A 23,228-nucleotide genomic window follows, 5' to 3' on the forward strand; every position below is an offset into this window, starting at 1 on the left:
GTAAATAATTACAATAATTTGAGGGGATGGGCAAGAATTCAGTAATTTAGACAAGAAAATACTGTGCACAAAAGATTGGAAGAAAATGAATAACATTTTAATAGTGTCTCTAGAAAGTAGAGTTATGATGCTTTTTATACCTTGCCTACCTTTTTGCCCTTAATAAATATAATAACTTGTGCTATTAACTTCAGTATGAGAACACCATTTCATTTAAGAGTTTTATTTATATTACATTGTTCTAAATATGGAAATTGAGTCCTCCAGTCTTGAGGGGAACTGAAATAGGGATAATTTATCTAGATTGTGAGTGTTACTATAGTAAGTAAAGTAATAGGAACTGGCTCCACTGGTTTTAGGCCTTTAGTATAATTCTTTTTAGTCCTCTTGTTCATTTCTTGGAATGGACTTTAAAAAGACACATTCAAAAACAATGGCCTTTATATCTTTGTCAAAATGGTAAAATATATATAACTTCCTGCACTTGTGTGATAGTTTCTACCTTTTAAATGGCATATTTGGCATTTTCTCACTGAGTTTCACAGCTGTTCTGTAATGCACCTCCCTGACTTCAGGAAGAAGTTACCTTTACTCTCCCCCTACTGAGAGTTGTTACCCCACATTCTCTTCCTACTTTCATTCGAACTTCTTGAGGAAGTGGTTTATTCTAGCACTCTCTATTTCCTCTCTTCCTTCTCACCCTCCCACTGGTGTTGGTGATTGGGAATGTTAACAATGGTCCTATTGTTAAATCAACTACATGTTAGCTGTCATTCTAAATAATGGTAATCATTATTATTTTTTAATGGTAATTATTATTAATAACCTTTTTGAGAGAGACAGAGACGGAAAGAGCATGTAGACACATGAGCAGGAATCAGAGTGTCAAGGCAGAGGGAGAGGGAGAGAAAGAATCCAAAGCAGGCTCCATGCTCAATGCAGAACCCCAGGCAGGGCTTGATCTCAGGATCCTGAGATCATGACCTGAGCAGAAATCAAGAGTTAGACACTTAACCAACTGAGCCACCTAGGGACTCCTATTATTAATGACTTCTTTGCAACATTTGACACTGTTGAAACATCTTTTTGAAATTGACTTCCTTTTATGTCTATAAATATTATCTTAAAATCTTCTTTCTCTGTATTTGTGTGTTACTCATTCTACTTCTGTTGTTTTGAAGATCTCTGTTTTCCCTTAGATATTAAAGTTTCCTTGGGTTCCATTTTGGTCTTCTGGCCTCATTGAACATCTCTTCCAGCTTTAACTACTAGCTATATACTGTTGACTCCCTAACTTTTTAAAACCATTCAGGGATTCCGTGATTAATATAATCTAATTTGGGAATACAGATATGCACTTAAAAAAATATGCATCTGTAGTCCCACTAGCCAGAGTAATGTTTTGCTCTGTTTTCTTCTAAGCTATGTTGTCTGCATATATATATTCTTAGAAATTAAAATACATACATACAAGAATGGAATTGTGCTCTAATACTATTTTTTAAAATATTTTTAGTTTGATGTTTCACCTAAAAATATGATGATGGTTTTCCTGTCAGTAAAATCTGTCACACTTTAATAACTCTCAATGTGAACAGCCTAAATGCTCTCATGAAACAGAACAGGGTTGCAGATTGGATATAAAGACAGGACCCATCCATATGCTGTCTACAAGAGACTCATTTTGAACCTAAAGACACCTCCAGACTGAAAGTGAGGGAATGGAGAACCACTTATCATGCCAACAGACCTAAAGAAATAGCTGGGGTAGCGATTCTTACATCAGACAAATTAGAATTTGAACCAGAGTCTGTAATAAAAGATCCAGGGGGATACTGTATCAATCTCACAGGGTCTATCCAATAAGAAATGTAACAGTTGTAAATATCTATGCCCCCAACATGGAAGCAGTCAATTGTATAAACCAGCTGTTAACCAAAATAAAGAATCAAATCGACAATAATACATTAATAGCAGGAGATTTTAACACTCCACTCTCAGCATTGGACAGATCATCTAAAAGAAGATCAACAAAGACAGAAGAGCTTTGAATGACACATTGGACCAGATGGACTTTGTAGATATATACAGAATATCCCACCCCAAAACATCAGAATACTCATTCTTCTCAAATGCACATAGAACTTTCTCCAAAATAGACCACATACTAGGTCACAGCTCAGGTCTCAGGCAATAACAAACAATAACAGAGATTATTCCCTGCATGTTATCAGACCACAATGCCTTGAAACTGGAACTCAATCAGAAGAAAAAATTTGGAAGGAATTCAAACACTTGGAAGTTAAAGGGAATCCTTCTAAAGAATGATTAGATCAATCAGGAAATTAGAGAAGAACTTAAACAATTCATGGAAACTAATGAGAATGAAAACACTTCAGTCTGAAACCAATGGGATACTGCAAAGGTTTCAATTAGCAATAATCACGCCTCGGATAAACCTCATTGGCTACGATACTGCCACTGCGCAAAGCTAGGGATACTGCAAAGGTGATCATAAGAGGGAAATGCATAGCCATCCAAGCCTTTCTCAGAAAATTAGAAAAGTTCTAAATGCACAAACTAAAGGAGCTGAACAACAAATAAAACCTAATAACAAATAAACCTAAACAAATAAAACCTAAACCAAGCAGGAGAAGCAAAATAATAAAGATTAGACCAGAAGTAAATGAAATAGAAACCAGAAAAACAGTAGAACAGATCAACAAAACTAGGAGCTGGTTCTTTGAAAGAATTAACAAAATCAATAAACAACTGGCAACACTTACCCAAAAGAAAAGAGATAGGACCCAAATTAATAAAATCATGGATGAAAGGGGAGAGACAATGAACACCACCAAGAAAATAGAAACAGTTATTAGAAATTATTATCAGCAACTATATGCCAACAAATTAAGCAACCTGGAAGAAATGGGTGCTTTCCTGGAAACTTACAAACTACCAAGACTGAAACAGGAAGAAATAGACAATCTGAATAGGCCAATAACCAATAATGAAATTGAAGTAGTAATCAGAAACCTCCCCCAAAAACAAAAATCCAGGGCCAGACGGCTTCCCAGGGGAATTCTACTAAACATTTAAAGAAGAAATAATACCTATTCTACTGAAGCTGTTTCAAAAAATAGAAACAGAAGGAAAACTTCTAACTCCTCCTATGAAGCTGGCATTATCCTGATCCCCCAATCAGGCAAAGATCCCATCAAAAAGGAGAGTTACAGACCAATATCCCTGATAAACATGGATGCCAAAATACTCAAAAAGATCCTAGCATATAGGATCCAACAGTATATTGAAAGGATTATTCACCATGACCAAGTGGGATTTATTTCTGGGATGCAAGGGTGGTTCAACATTCATGAATCAATGTGATAAAGCATATTAACAAAAGAAAATACATGAAACATATGATCCTCTGAGAAATGCAGAGAAAGCATTTGACCAAGTACAGCATCCATTCCTGATTAAAACTTTTCAGAGTATAGGGAACAGTCCTCAATATCATAAAGACCATCCATGAAAAGCCCACAGTGAGTATCATTATCAATGGGGAAAATCTGAAAGTTTTCCCTTAAGGTCAGGAACATGACAGTGATGCCCACTCTCACAACAGTTGTTTGGTGTAGTGCTAGAAGTACTAGCCTCAGCAATCAGACAACAAAAAGAAATAAGGTATCCAAAGTGGCAAAGAAGTCAGACTCTCTCTCCTTGCAGACAGCATGATATTTTATGTGGAAAACCTCAAAGACTCCACCCCCCAAGTTACTAGAACTCATACAGCAATTCAGCAATATGGCAGGATACAAAATCAATACACAGAAATCAGTTCCTTTTCTATACACTAACAATGTAACTGTAGAAAGAGAAATTAAGGAATCAGTTCCACTCACAATAGCAACAAAACCCACAAGATACCTAGGAATAAACCTAACCAAAGAGGTAAAGAATCTATACCCTAGAAACTACAGAACACTTAAGAAAGAAATTGAGGAGGACACAAAAAGATGGGAAAATATTCCTTGCTCATGGACTGGAAGAGTAAACATTGTTAAAATGTCCATCCTGCCAGGGGACAATTTGTACGTTCAAGCCATCCCTATTAAAATACTATTGGCATTTTTCAAAGAGCTGGAACAGACAGTCCTAAAATTGGTATGGAACCAGAAAACACCCCAAATCTCCACAGGAATAATGAAAAAAAAAAAAAAAGTAAATACCAAAGTTGGGAACATCATGTTGCCTGACTTCATTATTACAAAGTTGTGATCACCAAGACAGCATGATATTGGCACAAAAACAGACACATAGACCACTGGCACAGAATAGGACTCCAGAAATGGACCCTCAGCTGTATGGTCAACTAATCTTTAACAAATCAGGAAAATATCCAATGGAAAAAAAGTCAATCTCTTCAATAAGTGGTGCTGGGAAAATTGGACAGCTACATATAGAAGAATGAAACTGGACCATTCTCTTACACCATACACAAAGATAAATCAAAATGGATGAAAGATCTCAATGTGAGAAAGGAATCAAAGAACATAGGCAGTAACCTCTTCGACATTGGCCACAATAACTTTTTTCAAGACATGTCTCCAAAGGCATGTCAAAAGCAAAAATGAACTTTGGGGACTTCATCAAGCTAAAAAGCTTCTGCAGAGAAAAGGAAACAGTCAACAAAACTAAGAGGCAACCCATGGAAGGGAAGAAGATATTTGCAAATGACATTACAGTTGGAGGGCTGATTTCCAAGATTTATGAAGAAATTCTGAAGCTCAACACTCAAAAAACAGATAACCCAGTCAAAAATGGGCAGAAGACATGAACTGACACTCCTTCAGAGATGCCATAAAAATGGCTAACAGACATAAGAAAAAATGCTCACCATTATTAGCCATCAGGGAAATACAGATCAAAACCACAATGAGCTACCACCTTACACCTGCTAGAATGGCAAAAATTAACAAAAAGGAAACAACAAATGTTGGTGAGGATGTAGAGAAAGGGGAACCCTCCCACGTAGACATGTGGGAATGCAATGCAGCCACTCTGGAAAACAGTATGGAGGTTTTGCAAGTTGTTAAAAGTAGAGCTACCCTATGACCCAGCAATTGTACTACTAGGTATTTATCCCCAAAATACAGATGTAGTGAAAAGGAGGGGCACATGCACCCCAATATTCATAGCAGCAATGTCCACAATAGCCTTTCAACAGATGAATGGGTAAAGAAGATGAAGTACATATATACAGTGGAATATTATTCAGCATCAGAAAGGATCAACATAGATAGAACTGAAGAGGGTTATGTGAAATGAAGTAACTCAAGCAGAGAAAGACAATTACCATATGGTTTCACTCATATGCGGAACATAAGCAATAGCACAGAGGACCACAGGGGAAGGGAAGGAAATCTGAAGGGGGAGAAATCAGAGAGAGAGAGAAAGATACCATGAGAGACTGTGGACCCTGGGAAATGATCTAAAAGGGGGTAAACAGGGTGATGGGTATTAAGGAGGGCACATGTTGCGATGTGCACTAGGTGTTAATACGTAACTAATGAATCATTGAACACTACATCAAAAACTAATGATGTACTATAAGTGAGTAACTGAACAAAATTGTAAAAATATCTGTCACACTATAAAATAGATTATAATTTTCCTTCATATATGTTCATCATAATATATTTAATCAAAACCATATGTTGGAAATTTAGATTATTTCCAATGTTTTGTTTATATCAATAATATTATGATGCACATATTCATACGTATTTCTTTACATATGTCCTGTTCATTTCTTCAGATTAATTTCCTAGAAATAGAATGTTTAACTGAATATCTAAAGGTTTTGAATACATATTGTTAGATTTCTCCCTGAAAATTTGCTTTTAAAATAGGTTTAAGTTAACAAAACCAAAAGACAACTGACAGAATGGGAGAAGATATTTGCAAATGACATATTAGATCAAGGGCTAGTGTTCAAAATCTATAAAGAGCTTAGCAGACTCAACACCCAAAGAACAAATAATCCAATCAAGAAATGGGCAGAGGACATGAACAGACATTTCTGCAAAGAAGACATCCAGATGGCCAACAGACACATGAAAAAGTGCTCCACATCACTCAGCATCAGGGAAATACAAATCAAAACCACAATGAGATATTACCTCACACCAGTCAGAATGACTAAAATAAACAAGTCAGGAAATGACAGATGCTGGCGAGGATGTGGAGAAAGGGGAACCCTCCTACACTGTTGGTGGGAATGCAAGCTGGTGCAACCACTCTGGAAAACAGCATGGAGGTTCCTCAAAATGTTGAAAATAGAACTGCCTTATGACCCAGCAATTGCACTACTGGATATTTACCCTAAAGATACAAACGTAGTGATCTGAAGGGGCACGTGCACCCGAATGTTTATAGCAGCAATGTCTACAATAGCCAAACTATGGAAAGAACCTAGATGTCCATCAACAGATGAATGGATAAAGAAGATGTGGTATATATATATACATAACGGAATACTATGCAGCCATCAAAAGAAATGAAATCTTGCCATTTGCAACAACGTGGATGGAACTAGAGTGTATCATGCTTAGTGAAATAAGTCAAGCAGAGAAAGACAACTATCATATGATCTCCCTGATATGAAGAAGTGGAGATGCAACATGGGGTCTAAGGGGGTAGGAGAAGAATAAATGAAACAAGATGGGATTGGGAGGGAGACAAACCATAAGTGACTCTTAATCTCACAAAACAAACTGAGGGTTGCTGGGGTGAGGGGGGTTGGGGGAAGGGGGGTGGGGCTATGGACATTGGGGAAGGTATGTGCTATGGTGAGTGCTGTGAAGTGTGTAAACCTGGTGATTCACATACCTGTACCCCAGGGGATAAAAATATATGTTTATAAAAAATAAAAAAATTATAAAAAAATTTTCAAAAAAAAAAAAAAAGTAGGTTTAAGAGTGCCTCCTTGTTTGGCGGCATCACAATTCCAAACTTCAAGTTCTATTACAAAGCTGTGATCATCCAGACAGTATGGTATGGGCATAAAAACAGACACATAGATCAATGGAAAGAAAGTGAACCCAGAAATGGCACTTCAACTCTGTGGTCAACTAATCTTCAACAAAGAAGGAGAGAATGTCTAATGGGACAAAGACAGTCTCTTCAACAAATGGTGTTGGGAAAATTGGACAGCCACATGCAGAAAAATGAAACTGGACCATTTCCTTACCCCACACATAAAAATAGACTCAAAATGGATGAAGGACCTCAATGTGAGACAGGAATCCATCAAAATCCTTGAGGAGAACACAGGCAGCAACCTCTTCAACCTCAGCCACAGCAAATTCTTCCAGAAACATGGAGGAATAGGCAAGGGAAACAAGGGCAAAAATGAACTATTGGGACTTCATCAAGACCAAGAGCTTTTGCACAGCAAAGGAAACAGTCAACAAAACCAGGAGAGAACTGACAGAATGGGAGAAGATATTTGCAAACGACATATCCGATAAAGGACTAGTGTCCAAAATCTATAAAGAGCTTAGCAAACTCAACACCCAAAGAACAAATGATCCAACCAAGAAATGGGCAGAGGACATGAACAGACAGTTTTGCAAAGAAGACATCCAAAAGGCCAACAGACACATGAAAAAGTGCTCAATATTACTTGCCACTAGGGAACTACAAATCAAAACCACAATGAGATACCACCTCACACCAGTGAGAATGGCTAAAATTAACAAGTCGGGAAATGACCGACGTTGGTGAGGATGCGGAGAAAGGGGAACCCTTTTACACTGTTGTGGGAATGCAAGCTACTGCAGCCACTGTGGAAAACAGCATGGAGGTTCCTCAAAAAGTTGAAAACAGAGCTACCCTTTGACACAGCAATCCCATTACTAGGTATTTACCCTTAAGATATAAATGTAGTGATCTAAAGGGGACATGTGCACCAGAATGTTTATAGCAGCAATGTCCACAATAGCCAGACTATGGAAAGAACCAAGATGTCCATCAACAGATGAATGATAAAGAAGAGGTGGTGTGATACACACAGAGACACACGATGGAATACTACACACACACACATGCATGCATACATACATACACAACAGAATACTATGCAGCCATCAAAAGAAATGAAATCCTGCCGTTTTTAACGACGTGGATGGAACTAGAGGGTATTATGCCAAGTGAAGTAAGTCAATCAGAGAAAGACAATTAAATGATATCTCTGATATGAGGAATTTGAGAGGCAGGGCGGAGGTTCTGGGAGGAAGGGAGGGGAAAAAATGAAACAAGATGGGACTGGGGAGGGAGAAAAACCGTAAGAGACTCTTAATCTCAGGAAACAAACAGGGTTGCTGGGGGGTGGGAGGATAGGGTTAGGGTGGCTGCGTTATGGACATTGAGGAGGGTACGTACTGTGGTGAGAGCTGTGAATTGTCTTAAGACTGATGATTCACAGACCTGTACCCCTGAAGCAAATAATATATTATATGTTAATTTAAAAAAAAAAAAAGACGTGGCAAGATGGGGAAAAAAAAAGAGTGCCTACTTGTTCTCATCTTTGCCAACATTGAACATTAACTTCTTTTTAAATCTGTCTCAATGTAATAGGAATAAAAATGGGGGTGGCCTTTTTGGGGTGGGAGAGAAGTAGTCCATTCTCTTTTTCAGTTTATCCATTAACTTTAAAGAGCAGCTAAAAATAGTCACTAACCTCTTGCTTTATACATTAGTCTACTTGGACTGCTCTCACAAAATACCACAGACTATATGGCTTAAACAAGAGAAATTTATCTTCTCACAGTTCGAGAGGCTGGAGAATCCAAGGTGAAAGTTCTGACCAGTTCAGTTTCTAGGGAGGGCTCCCTTCCTGCCTGTAGACCTTGCTTTCTTACTATGTTCTCACATGGCCTTTCCTCAGGGCCTGTATGCTTCCAGGGAGAGAGCTCACTAATGTCTCCTCTCATAAAAACATTTATCATGTAGGATTAGGGTCCCACCCTCATGACCTCATTTAACCTTAATTATTCCTTAGAAGCCTTTTTTCCAAATAGAGCCACACTGGGGATTTCCACTTGAACATATAAATTCGGGGAGGTGGACACAAACATTCATATCATAATGACAAACATACAGTCCGTATGCCTTGTCAAGGAGAACACAGGTTCTTTTTGTTGTTATTGTTGTAACTGTGGAAGGGAAGAAGTGGGTTTTTGTTTTGTTTTGTTTTTTAACTTTGTAGCCATTTTTTTGAAACTCAGAAACTGAGTTTCTGTATGTTAAATGTACTTTTCCTTATTGCTTGTTTTATTATCCTTCTTCCCCAAATCCTTATCTCAATCATTTTCTCCCCTCTCCTTAAATAAGTTATTTTATTCTGTTGTTATTTAGACTGTGTCTTATGGCCAGGAAGTCAAGAAGGAATTCTGAGGTTCTGGCAGAAATTTAGAAATTGAATTATAAACACCTATTCAGTACTATACCAATATTCCAAATAATCTCATTTCCGCATCAGCACTTAAAAAAATATATCAGAAGAGTCAACGGGGCTGCATCTAGAGTGTTTCTAAGCTTTGTTTTATATCTGGGAGATATTGAAGGAAGTAAGATAGTGCAGAATTAGGCCAGCTCTTTCACTGTCGCCTTTCAAAATGTCCAGGAACAGTTTGCCTGTTGCTTTTCCAAACATAAACACAGACACAGGCCAGTGAACTAATAATATTAATTGATGCTATGCTAACAAATAGGTCAAATAGAACAAAAACACAACTTTTCCTGCGCTGTAACCTCTTGGTACATGACGTCAAAAGCAGATGCTGTTCTGGTGTCCTAGGGTGTCGAAGATGAAAAAGACAAGGAAAGCTGACTGTGTGAAAGATCTGCTCGTCAGAAAGGAGGCCTCGTGCTAGAGCCTCAGGAAGGTAGTCAGTTTGCAGTGTAGTTATCTCGAGAAGGAAAGACGCTATAACATCTCTGTCCATACCTTGCCGAAATCGGCTCTGAGTCCCTTCAAACGAAGTACTCTAATTTAACACTCACTGAGAGCAGACAGAGCAAATGAAAGAGATGATTAATGTTGTGTTTTGGGTTTTTTTGTTTTGTTTTTGTTTATGTTGTTTTTTGTGGGGGGGGCAGGGAGTAATAAGCTGCCTGTTCTGCCTTGTGGGTAAAAGTATTTGTTATTTTGGAAAGGATAACGGATGTGCACCATTTTCTCTGTCTATGGATACAGTCGAGATTTTAACCTTGGGGAAACAAAGGCAGAGTGTTTGATTTATTCTTTTTTTCTAGACTAGGGACTGTAAATTAAAGTTATAATTAAATCTCCGAGTAAGGAGAGGTCCGTGTCACTCCTGTTGTGGCTAAACAGTTCAGGCATTGTTTCCCTGTTCAGCCAGAATTGGGTGGGCGGGTGGGGGGTAGTCACATTTTAATAGCACCAATGGCTTTTCTACTACTAAATAAATAACAGCCTTCGTCTCTTTTAATCCAAATGTTTTAGGACTCACTATCTTTATATATACAACATATAACTCAGATCTATTTCCTCTTTTTTCCCCCCAGATTTAAATTCTTACCCAGATCTATCCTTATGACTTTGGACTCTTTTAAAGAATTTCTCATCAGTCTATTTACTGCTTAGCCCTCTTGAAGAATGGATGCGCACTTTTACCCAGAAATACTTTTTCTAATACTTTTCTAACCTTTAACATAGTAATGGAAGAATCAGTTGCTCAGCAGCCTAGTCCTCAATAGAAACAAAAGAAAGAACTTTAGAGAAAAGCACGTATAATAGTTCTCTTTAAAAAATTAACCTAAAAAAGATTTAAGTGTAACATGCATCCAGACGTGGCATTTCTTTCTGAAGGCTGACATAAACTTCTCCAAAAATTGATAATAAATATATAGGCCAACAAACACTTAATTAAAAATCTTTTTGTTTTCATAGTCCTTGCAATCCTCACATTTTTAAATATTCCTCCTCAATTAGAAGTCTTCTGTGGTAGAAATCTTTATGAATAAAATGAAAGATTTTACATTTGATTACTATTTTATTATTACTATTTTAAATATAGTTGGTAACTTCTGGACATATGTTTTCCCATCATTACTAGTTAATGGTGTTTCTGTATTACATGCAGTTCTATTTTTCCTCAGACTTGAACTAAAGGAAACATGCCAGTTCAACAGTTGACACACGTGAAGCACAATTACATCTCAAAGTATTATCTAGTTCTATTTGTACATTGAAAACAATTCCTCCTGCTTCGTCCCACACTGAATCAGAAACAAAAGATTCAAACACCCTGCCAACCCAAATGCTAGTGGGAGATTTTCTTCTCAGACACATTTTTTTAGGAGTCGTTTTTCATTCTTGGGATGCCAGACAAGTAGGGCCTGGGAAAAAGAGAGACAGAAAGCAAACTATAAAAGAGAAGAGCTTTGGAAGAAGGAATGTGAGAACCATCTTGGCAAAAGGACAAAAGAGCAGAATGGCAAAGATTCAGACGATGGACTATCCTAAAGCTTAAATCTCCTTCGTCGGCGACGTCCCTCTTCTCTGATCAGTAATGGGCAACCTGCAGATCCGTGGTCCTTACCACCCCTCTGGACAGAGTAGCAGTTTTGAACACTTGAGTGGGAGAAGAGGGTCCCGGGAAAGGACCTTCCCTTGACCAGATGGAACTGAATTGAACACCCTGGGAAATTCTCTGACCAGAGATAGTGTTAATCCCACTACCTTTATTATGTCTGCTTTTATGAAGTACCAGTGACAATAAGTGACTTTTTTGAAGATAAGACAATCAAATCTTATGCTCAAAAACCAAAGATTTGTCCTTACAGAAAATATTAAAGGGAACATATGAAAGCTGTTAAGACAATTTCAAAAAGGAGTTTTAGTTCGTGTTTGAACAATGGTTATATTACTGACATAATTGTTCAACCTGCTATGGTCCCTATTTTGAAGAGGGAGAACTTAGATAAGTTAACAGTGTAAATAGTTAAGTCATTCTTCTAACTTGAAAGTTAGAAACTTGAAACTCATAACTAAACGTTATACCTAAACTATGAAGCTGAAGGTAACACTTTTCAAGCAACATACTTGGGCTTTAACAGACTTTCTTGAAAAACTTCTTAATCCAAAGAAGTGAAACAAGTGATTAGAGACAGTGTAGGAAAGAAGTGACAGTGTAGTGAAAGGAAAATGGGTTTTGGAGGCAGGCTGTGTTCCCAGCTGTGTCAACTTGGTAAGGTTGACTCAACTTCCTGGAGTTGTCATTTGTTCATGCATAATATGGTAAAATTACTGTCTACTTAGAACATTTGTGATTAGTATTAAAGGAGATAATGTAAAAAGGACATTACCTGCTTATATACCATGACTGTTATGATAAATAATGGAACTTTGGGGACATTCCTGCAGTGCAGCAGGGTGGATGCTTTGGGGTAGATAGACTGAGGCAGCCAGTAAAAGCACTTCTAACCCACATAGTTTTGTCATCCTACAGTTCTGTAATTCTTAATTTGGATCTGTTATGTCATATTTGTATTTTTTTTTTACAAGGGATAGTAGATTCCTTTGAAAGCAAACTTATTAAATGGGTGGTTTTATTTCCTATAGGACAGTAAATGTCTTAGTTAAGATATCAAACTTGTCCATGCCACAACCACATAGTTTCTTTTTTAAAACCAAATACGTTGTTGGCATTTGAGTGGCAGGTATAGAGAAGGAAAGAACACTGGATTAGGAGGATGGGTATATTTAAATTCTTGTTCCATTAGCAGCACATCCTAGCTCTATGGGCTTGGGCCAAATCATAGGACCTCTTTCAGCTTCATTTTCTTCAAGTAACTCAAGGAAAGTGGGGGTGATAATTCTGTCCTCTGACTTATGGCATTATTTATGTGATGATCAAATGAAATAATACACACATTGAAAATTATTAAGTACCTTGCCAATCTAAAACATTATTGGCTTGAACCTAGATGAAATAAAATATAAGCATTCAAATTTAGACAAAATTAGTTTTTTTAAGATTTATTTATTTATTTATTTGACAGAGCTCACAAGTAGGCAGAGAGGCAGGCAGAGAGAGAGGGGGAAGCAGGCTCCCCACCAAGCAGAGAGCCTGATGTGGGGCTCGATCCCAGGACCCTGAGATCATGACCTGAGCTGAAGGCAGAGGCTTTAACCCACTGAGCCACCCAGGAACCCCCCAAATTAGGTTTTTATTGTTAATTTCGTTATCTTTTAGGGTAGAGGTGTAAAAATTTTCCTTTTTAAGATTCCTCTAATCAGTGGAGAAAATGAAACCTCTGTTTTTTGAGAAACAGCATATAGTAATCGGTACCTTGGGATCTGTACATTGCGATCTAAGTCCTAATTTTGCTATTCCTTATAATTTAGGGCAACTATCCTGCAGGCTCTTTATGTGCGTTTCATCTTCTATAAAATGATGGTGGCCATTTTGTTTTCTTCTCCTATAAATTTATGTGAGCATTCCTCTAAATATTTGCCTTAGTTCTCTCTGGATGCTTGAGAACTTCCTCTTGCAGTGTGAATATTGTTCGTGTTATCAAACATGGTCTGTGTCCTGCAGTGGTCACTTGTAGGGGAAGAGATACACTTAAATGTCAATATTAATATCTACATTCCAAAGTTTAATATTCCATAAGAAAGAAATGCAAAAGAGTGATGTTAATGGTTAGTTTTCTAAGTGCATTTGACATTGATTTTTTTTTGTTTGTTTGTTATTGCATCACTGTATTTATCTTTCAGGGAAAGATACTTTTTTCCCCAGAAAGATACATATTTGCTTTGAGGTTCAGAAGAGTTCAGTTTTTGATATATTTATTATAAAGTAGCATCCTTAAAACTACTTCAAATAAATGAGATAACTGACTGTGTCAGATTCTTTCACTGTGGATAGGGCTACCATTTATCAGTCAGTAATTACGTTTGGCAGGTAATGTGCTCACAGAACAACATCTGTTGGACACACACAGCCTTGATTTAATCTCAATCTTAGTAATGAACAGAGATAAAGATGGTAAGACATAGGGTTAAAAATATAACCTGAACACTATTTATTTCGTTAGTCATCACATTTAAACTTCTGTTTTGGCAAGTAGGAGAAATAAAGTAACTTTACTTACTACACTCTTGAAAGATGTTCAGTTACTCAGATAATAGTTATGGTGACTTGATTAATTAGTACTTTTGCTTTTCTTTTTCTTCCTTCTATTGTCATATTTTTTCCAGGTAATAAGATAAAAAGGAGAAAAACAGATTTATCTGTTTATATTACTTGATTATCTTAGTGAAAGCACTATTATGGTTTGAATCAGGATTTAAAAAATTTTTTAGGTTTTATTTTTGCTTTTAAAAAGTTTCATTAAAAATTATGTTGTTAAAAAAATGTTGTTTACATGCTAAAACAATAAAGCCAAAGCTTCATACTGTCCATTCTTTTCTTCAAACATAATTGCAATCAGTAGTTTGAGTGTCTTTCCAAACTATTTTGTGTATCTGTCCAGATGATATATACATATCTACAAGTATGCCTGATATACATAGGGTTGTGAGATAGTATGACATTCTATAATTTTCATTTTTAATTTAATAATATATTTTGAAGCTCTTCAATAGAGGAATATGTTCCTTTTTTTTTTTTTTTTGGATAGGTGCATATTATCCCACAGTACAGATGTATTGTAGTTTATTTTTCCTTTCCCTTCCTGAGAGTTATTTAGATTGTTTTTAATTTTTTGATATTGCAGTTTTTCAACAAACATTCTATATACACCTTTTCCAGCACAGGTACATATCTGCACGACATCCTCAGAAGCAGAATTGTTGAATTGAAGAGTATGTGTGCCTTAAATTTTCAGCTACTACCAGATGACCTTAAAATAATGCTTAGCAGAATATATTCCCACCACTGATATACAAGAATACTTGTTTCCCCTTACTCTCACCATTACTTGATGTTATCAGTCCTTTAAGTTTGTGCACATTTAATGGGCAAAAATCTACTTAAAAAATTTGTAGTGAACGTCTTTTCACATGTTTATTGGCCATTTTTATTTTCCTCTTTAGTGATGTTTGTATGATTTTGATTATAGTGTTTTCTTTATATTATTTTGTATTTAATTTTGCACACATTATTAATATTCATTGGCTTATTATTATTGTTGTTATTGTTTCAATTTGCAAAAGTTGTTTATACATTTTTTTAAAAGATTTTATTTATTTATTTGACAGAATGAGATCAGAAGTAGGCAGAGAGGCAGAGAGAGAGAGAGGAGGAGGAAGCAGGCTCCGCACCAAGCAGAGAGCCCAATGTGGGACTCGATCCCAGGATCCTGAGATCATGACCTGAGCCGAAGGCAGAGGCTTAACCCACTGAGCCACCCAGGCGCCCTGTTTATACATTTTGAATGTAATCTTTTTCCAGTCTGTATCATGAAATGTTTTCTTCCAGCCTATCACTTGATGTTGAACTTTGTAATTTTTGTTGTTGCTGCTTAGCTGTTTGAAATTTGTTATGCAGTTGATATTACCAAATTTTTTCTCTTTGCCTTCTATATTTTATGCTTTGCACATGATCTTCCTTTTCCCAAAGATCTTTATTTCCCCTTTGTGTGAATAAATCAAATGTTTTAGCTCATCAAGTATCTTTTAAATAGCTCCTTAGGCTGTACTCCCACATTGCTCTATTTTTACAGAGGTCATGTGGTTTTCCAGTAAAATTGAGAAAGCTTATTACTCTAACTTTAAAGATGTGGGCTGTAACTTTTGATACAGTTGTTTCAGCATGTTGCTTTTTCCCAGTGTAGTCATAATAAGGTAAACATTAAATATTGTCTGGTTTGTTTGGCCTCATGCGTGAACTTGAATGATTTGTGAAGATCATTATACAAGTGCTATGACTTGCCCACCAAACCTGCTCTTTGAGTTGTTAAAGTGCTTATGTATCTGCATATTTCTCTTCTCAATTCTCCTATACTAATTTTAAATGTTATGCAGTTCACAATTAGATAATGATTTTAATTCTCACTTATTTAATAAAATATCATATTTTAGATGGAGAAATGAAAAGCTTGTTTATAAAAACTTATTTTTTCCTTCAGTTTTGTCAAAGCAGGATGCTTCACAAGTCCTGGTTAGGAAACGCCGTGCATATTCTATGTTTGAAGAAACCAAAAAGGGTAATCTTGAAAGAGAATGCATTGAAGAATTATGCAATAAAGAAGAAGCCAGGGAGATCTTTGAAAATGACCCTGAAACGGTAAGAATGAATGAAATCTAGTAAGTTAGCATACCTAGACATACAATGAAAGACTGAACATTTCCATCTTGAGTCTGTGTTCCCTTGTGTTCCTTTTTGAAATTAATGATTGTGTATATTGCCTTCTACATGTAACCACTGAATCATTTCAGAAGAAAGTAACTTCAGAGAAAAGTGGGCTTGTTAGGAAGATACTACTGCCAAAGCATTATGTACTAGCTTAACTATAATTTGGGTATACTTTATTATCAGCAAGTTGTCTTGACCTCATGGTTTGCAAATACTTTCTTCCCAATTGGAATTTGGTAGTATTAGGTAGGTGGAGAAGAAGGTATCTCAAGTATAATGTGTGTGTGTGTGTGTGTGTGTGACTGTATTATCACTATACCTCATTAAATCTCTCTATTGACATTTTTAACCAGGCTTTAGAAGACAGTGCTACCTAATCTGGAGCTTGGTACAATGTAGGTACTCAGTGATTGCTTACGAAAGAATTCATTATAGTACCATATTCCTGAAGTAAATTTTTTTTTTCCATAAAGCCTTGGGAAGTTTCCTGAACCCACTTAATATGATCACTAATTCCTGGTGTTAGAATTTATAAATTTAATGTATAAATTTTTCCAAGTTAGTCTAGAAGAATTTAATCATAAAGACCACTAATATCATACAGAAACACGGGACCCCAGACCTTATCTTTAGTCTCCTAATTTTCCTAGGGAAGGATGTTTTCTAATATGCCTTGTGGAAAACAGGATTATAAATAGTGCCTCTAAAAATTAGGATGAAGATGACCTTGAGAATTCAAATCTGATAATCTTCAGCATTACCTCAGATATTTTTCCTGACATGAACTATGTAACCCAAAGGAAATGAGGAAGAAAACAAATACAAAGTAGCTCCTTTAGCTCAGCCATGGCTTCTGGGACCATGAGACTGAATGAAAGATAATGAGCAGGAACATTTGTCTATAGTTAGAGAACTTGCTCAAGACAGTAACAACTTGTGTTCTCCCGAGTTCCTCTTTAATCCTTTTCTCTCTACTTAGGTTCAAAGAATATTTTTTCCAAGGTACCAAAGAATTAATACTCTGCAGGATTGAGCGAGTTTTGTGGCTTTTTGTGGATAAGCAATTGACAAGACAGAATATTTTATTATTTCACAATATATAGCAGATTAGTACTCTTATTGTGTAGGATACATATATATGTTATATATATAATATACATTTATAATACAGTATAATATAATATTATTTATTATAGAAATTTAAAGATATACCACAGTAGTCAGAACAGTATGATAAACCCCCATGCACCTCCCCTGGTATTATTTATTAATTATTAATTATTGCTGATAATTAAGTAATTATCAGCAATCACCATTCTTATTTTGCCTATTCTCAACCCCACGCAGTCTAATTTTAGTTTTGTTTTGCTGGATCATTTAAGGCAAGCCTATATCCCTAAGATATCATATTCTTGCATAGCCCTTAAATACCTGAGTATATACTTTTAACATTGTATGTATGTTCTTGTAGCTTAGCCACTGAATGGCAAATGAAGAGTGAGGTATAAAACCATAGTGGAGAGGAGGGAAAGTAGTGGAGAAGGGAAACTCATTTATTTGCTTCCTCCCCTTCACTTTTTGACATTGGTCTCATATACAAAACAGAAAGATGACAGATGACGGAGTAAAGAAAAAAATGGGAGAAATGAAAGGGAAGGGAAAAAGAAACATTTGTGACTGCTTCTCATTTTTTTTTTAAAAGAGTTTATGTATTTATTTGAGAGAGAGAGAGTGAGAGAGGGCATGAACGGAGGAGAGGGTTGGAGGGAGAGGTGGATGGAGAGGGAGAAGCAGACTCCCTGCTGAGTGGGGTGCCTCACATGGGACTGGATCCCAGGACCCAGAGACCATGACCCAAGCTGAAGGCAGACGCCCAACCAACTGAGCCACCCAGGTCCCCCTGCTTCTCATTTTCTATCCTGCCCCATCCCCTCCCTGTCCACATCCCTAATATCCTAGTCCACACTCCCTGCTGTCCCTAATATCTTCCTTTCACATTCATATCGTCTCCTTTTGAACCCATTCATTGTTGCTTGTCTTCCTGGCTTTTGTTCTGTAGAAGAAAATACCAGTGTTCGAATTACTTGGTGGGAGATCCCACCCTTACAAATGAGTGGACAACTGTTGTTTAGGTTTATATGTGAGAGAAGGCAAGAGTGACTTTGGCTCTGTACTGGATGAAGTATATTCCTTACTTGAGTATGTTTTTATTTAGAAACACTGGTTTCTTGTGAAGTATTCTTGTGCTGTTAATGTTACACATTAGATATATTATGGCCTAAGAAAGCTTTGAGGAACCAGCCTAAGAACTGTACCTTCAGAAATCATTTTTAACATTTTTCCTCCCTTTGGAAAAGTACATTCCTTAGTCCAAATTACCGATTTACAGACAAACTTTTGGTACATAACCAATTTATAATAAGGTATTACATGTACGTAAGATGCTAAAAGATGAATATTCAGTTTAATTCACTTCAAATTATGTCACTTCTATTCAACATTAAATGTGGCATGTGTAATCAGCATGACATGAAAGGCGTCAAATGGGTATCTGATCTTTTTTTTTTCCATTAATTTTATTTTATTTCTTTTCAGTGTTCCAAAATTCATTGTTTATGCACCACACCCTGTGCTGCATGCAATATGTGCCCTCCATAATACCCATCATCAGGCCTACCCATCCCCCTCCCCCTCTCCCCTCCAAAACCCTCAGGTATCTGATCATTATGGAAAAATTAAAGAATTTACAAATAGAGAGCATATATTGCATGTAACATCTTTAGTAGAACCTGTTTTCAGTTTAGAAGCTTTTGTTACATGATTTTATTGCTCAATATTGATTTAAGCTAAGTTTTAACTATTTAGTGAAATTTAGGCTTGCTAAAATACATTTTGTCTTTCCTTTCTTTCTAGGATTATTTTTATCCAAAATACTTAGGTAAGTTCAAAGAATCTCAATCATATAATCATAGAGATAGAAGGGAATTTAGATTTGATCAAGTCCAATCTTTCACTCATCTATTCCATCCAATATAATTTAATTAGCCTCGGGCATAAGAGTTCATTTTATAAGTAGTCTTGCTGTCCTTTTATTTAAGGACACGTAAACAAATTTGAAATGGTTCTTTAATTATTGTCTGGCATTTTGACTTTTAGTCTTTTTTATTCTCCTGACTTTGCCATAAATGTCCATGGGCTGATGATAAATTATATTTAGGTATCAGGACATTCTTTAGAAGCATATGGTTATCATGGGTTATCTTCTTAATATTGGTATATAGTTAACATATAACATTGTATTAGTTTCATGTATACAACATAATATTTAATATATGTATATGTTGCAGGATGACCATCCAGTAAGTCCAGTTAACATCTGTCACCACAACATATTTATAATTTCTTCTTCCTGTGATGAAAACTTGTAAGATCTACTTTCTTAGCAACTTTCAAATATACAATACAGGATTATTAACTATAGTCACCATCCTATACATTATACCCCAAGACTTGTTCACTTTATAACTGGAACTTATGGATTATCTTTTAATGAAAGAAAAAAAATCTCTACACTCTTCAGAGTTTATGACATAAATCATCATAATTAAAGTGGAGAAAAGATAGAATGTCAAGACTGTTTTAGCTTCTCAATTTTAGGTAGGAATTTAAATATTTTATAGAAAAGGTATTTGGCTATTAAAAATTAAAAGCATTTGCATTAAAAAATACAGTATTAATCCTTGTTTCTTAGGTTCATGTAATGAAGCTGTGTTTTTGTGGACATCTGCACTCAAGAAATATATACCTTTGATCACAGAGTACATGTGGATAAAGATAAATAGCTTTTTAATACAACATTATGTATTTTGGGAAAGCTCCTTAGATAAAATACTTTCCTTTTTTCTTCTTTTCTCCTTCTCATTTTCCTCTTTTCTGGCTCTACTCAACTTTCTTTTCTTTTTGCTTGTCTTCTTTGGCAGCATGGTAGAATAATCAAGTACAAAAAACAAAAAAAGAAAACCAAAAACAAAACCTGTAAGATGTGGGCTCTACTCCCAGATCTAAAAATTTCTACTGTGTCAGGTTAAACAAGTTATTTTGCTTTTCAGGTTCTTATTTAAATGTGCGCTATAATTATATTTTCTAACTTCGGACCTGTTGGGAATACCAGATAAGTATATTTATGTAGATAGTTTTTTTTTTTCACTTTACATTACTCTTCAAATGTAAAGCATTATTATTTAACCAACCCTTAATTTAAAACAAAACTTTACTTTATATCATTTTTACTTTTTGACTCACAATTTATATTTTGGTCTTTACTTATGTATAGGCATATGCAATGAATTTCACTGTTGACAACAAAAAAACAAAAACTCTACCTAACTTAAACTTTTAGATCGTTTGATGTGTATATTCCATAGGTCAATGGCCCCAAATGGGGGGGAAAAACTTTATGAACCTGTCCTTGGCAAACCTAACATAATTTTACTAGTTACCGTAACTTATTCAGGAATCTCCTTAGCGTGAGATAAGACCACCCAAGAACTTAGATCACTAAAACTCACATAGTGGACAGTGTTAGATTTGGAGTTTCAGGGGTTAGAAAGTGCTTCAGTTTATCCATACACCGTATGTAATGCATTGGAAGCATGGAATTTGGTAAAAAATACTGTCGATTTCATCACACAAATGTTAAGTTTTTAAGTTCTGTTCTTTCCTTAGAAAATAAAATGAATAACCCTACCATTTATGAAAGCCTTTTAAATATCACCTGATAGAGTGGATTTTTATATTAATGGAAGAGAAGCTTCTTTGGAAAATGTTCAGTTCTGAGCCTAAATATAAACATTAAAAATAAATTTTAGTTTCTGGTTCTTGCCAAGTCAATTAATTAGCCCAGACTGCTGACTCCTTTCTTCTCTTAAAATCATCTCAAGAGAAACATTGGCATTCTAGGCACTAATGATAACAAAATAAAATGAAAAACCACAAGAAATGTGAGAAATTCATGAATAAACTGAAGGCTGGCTTGACCTAATATGTGTGTGTGGGAAGTTGGGGGCTGACTGCTGAGGTAGCAGTAAGAGGACCATTTGGAGTATTTAAGAAATTACCTAATCATACAAAGCAAGAAAAGGTTTAAGAAAGTACAATATTGCAAACTCTTAGCAGCAAAAAATAAGAAAATAACAAAAATAGGGATAGAAATAAGTTAAAGGAAAACAAAAGATTCACAAAACCAAAATGTTATTCTTTGAAAGGGTTAGTAAGTTAGATTGACCTCTAGTAAGAATAATTAAGAAAAAAGAAAAAGAGAAAAACAAAATGCCAAAACACAAAGTGTAGGAGAAGAAGAAGAAATACTATAAGCCCAACATAGATTGAATTTATAATGGTAAAATAAAGATAATCATAAAGTATAATCACAAAATAATAAAAATAGCTGTACCAAAATATATTTAGAAACTTGATAAAAGGGATATATTCCCAGAAAAATATATAACACTATAATTTTATAGGAAGAAGTTGATAACTTGGTTACCAGTAATTACTAAATCAGCAAAACCTCAAAGCCCTCTTCCATGGTGCCTCTCAAATTCAAATCCAGATGTTATACAAATGACTTCTTCTAAATTTAAAAAAAAAATGTGTTTTCTCTTAAAAAATTGTCCAAGAAGAGAGAATAAGGTTCTATGCTGTGAGCTTATTCAAAAAGTTTGAAGTAATCTTGATTCCAAAATCAGGTTAAGAATGATACAAGAAAATAAAAACCTGGCGATTCACAGACCTGTACCCCTGGGGATAAAAATATATGTTTATAAAAAATAAAAAATAAAAAAAAAATTAAAAAAGGCAAAAAAATTCCTTTTCAATTATAAATTAATTCTAAATAAAATGATGTTCAATCTAATCTAAAGTGTATTAAAATAATATATCACAAAGAAGTAGGGTTTATTACAGAAATACAGAATGGTTTAGCATCAGAAAATCTATCAATTTAATTATCCACATAAAGAGTATATTATTACCTCAGTTCATACAGAAAAAGCAGTTGATAAAATTCAGCATTTAATTATAAAACCTTTTTGCAAACTGTTTTTGCAAAAAAAAAAAAAAAAATCTCCTGATTATAGGAGAATTTTCTGAGCTTGATAAAGTTTATACAGAACAACCATATAATTTACAAATTTTGATACTTTTGTCCAGGACCAGTACTACTGTAGATAAGTGCCCTGGAAACAAAAATTTTTTAAATGACATAAGGAGGGGCACCTGAGTGGCTCAGTGGGTTAAAACCTCTCCCTTTCACTCAGGTCATGATCTCAGGGTCCTGGGATCAAGCCCCGCATCAAGGTTTTCTGCACTGCAGGGAGCCTGCTTCCTCCTCTCTCTCTCTGCCTGCCTGTTTGCCTACTTGTGATCTCTGTCAAATAAATAAATAAAAATCTTTAATAATAAATGACATAAGGTATGCTCCATCTCACTAGAAATCAAAAAACAATATGAAATATCACTCACTTCACTATTGTGGTATAAGTTAGAAAGCCAAATACAGAAATTCTTAAGCTGTGTAGTGGAAACGCACCTCTAGAGAACCACTAACTATGTGACTATCTAATGATCCCACAATTCTTGAAACCCCTGGGTATCTATTTCTTATGCATGTACTAATGAGATCTGCATGAAGATATCCATTGCAGTGCAACTTGTAGAGGTGGGACGTTGGGGGGCGATTTAAGTATCTTTCATGGGTAGAGGGGATTATAAAAATGGTGGTTGCTTGCAATGGAGTAAAGTTTAGCAAGCAAAAAATTAGAAGCAATAACTTAT

The 23,228-nt window shown here is 35.5% G+C and overlaps 1 protein-coding gene and 1 pseudogene across 1 annotated transcript in view; one reads left to right on the top strand and one right to left on the bottom strand.

Moving 5' to 3' along the window:
- The window catches only part of PROS1 (protein S), a 67,260-nt gene that overhangs the window by 9,901 nt on the left and 34,131 nt on the right, over positions 1-23,228 (top strand). The window contains exons 2-3 of the mRNA XM_059392131.1: positions 16,168-16,325; positions 19,308-19,332. Coding sequence (XP_059248114.1) covers positions 16,168-16,325; positions 19,308-19,332 — 183 coding nt within the window. The remainder of the gene's footprint in view (positions 1-16,167; positions 16,326-19,307; positions 19,333-23,228) is intronic.
- Positions 2,344-2,493, bottom strand: LOC132012602 (U4 spliceosomal RNA; annotated as a pseudogene).

Source organism: Mustela nigripes, chromosome 2, assembly GCF_022355385.1.
Source record: "Mustela nigripes isolate SB6536 chromosome 2, MUSNIG.SB6536, whole genome shotgun sequence".
NCBI classification, from domain to species: Eukaryota; Metazoa; Chordata; class Mammalia; order Carnivora; family Mustelidae; genus Mustela; species Mustela nigripes.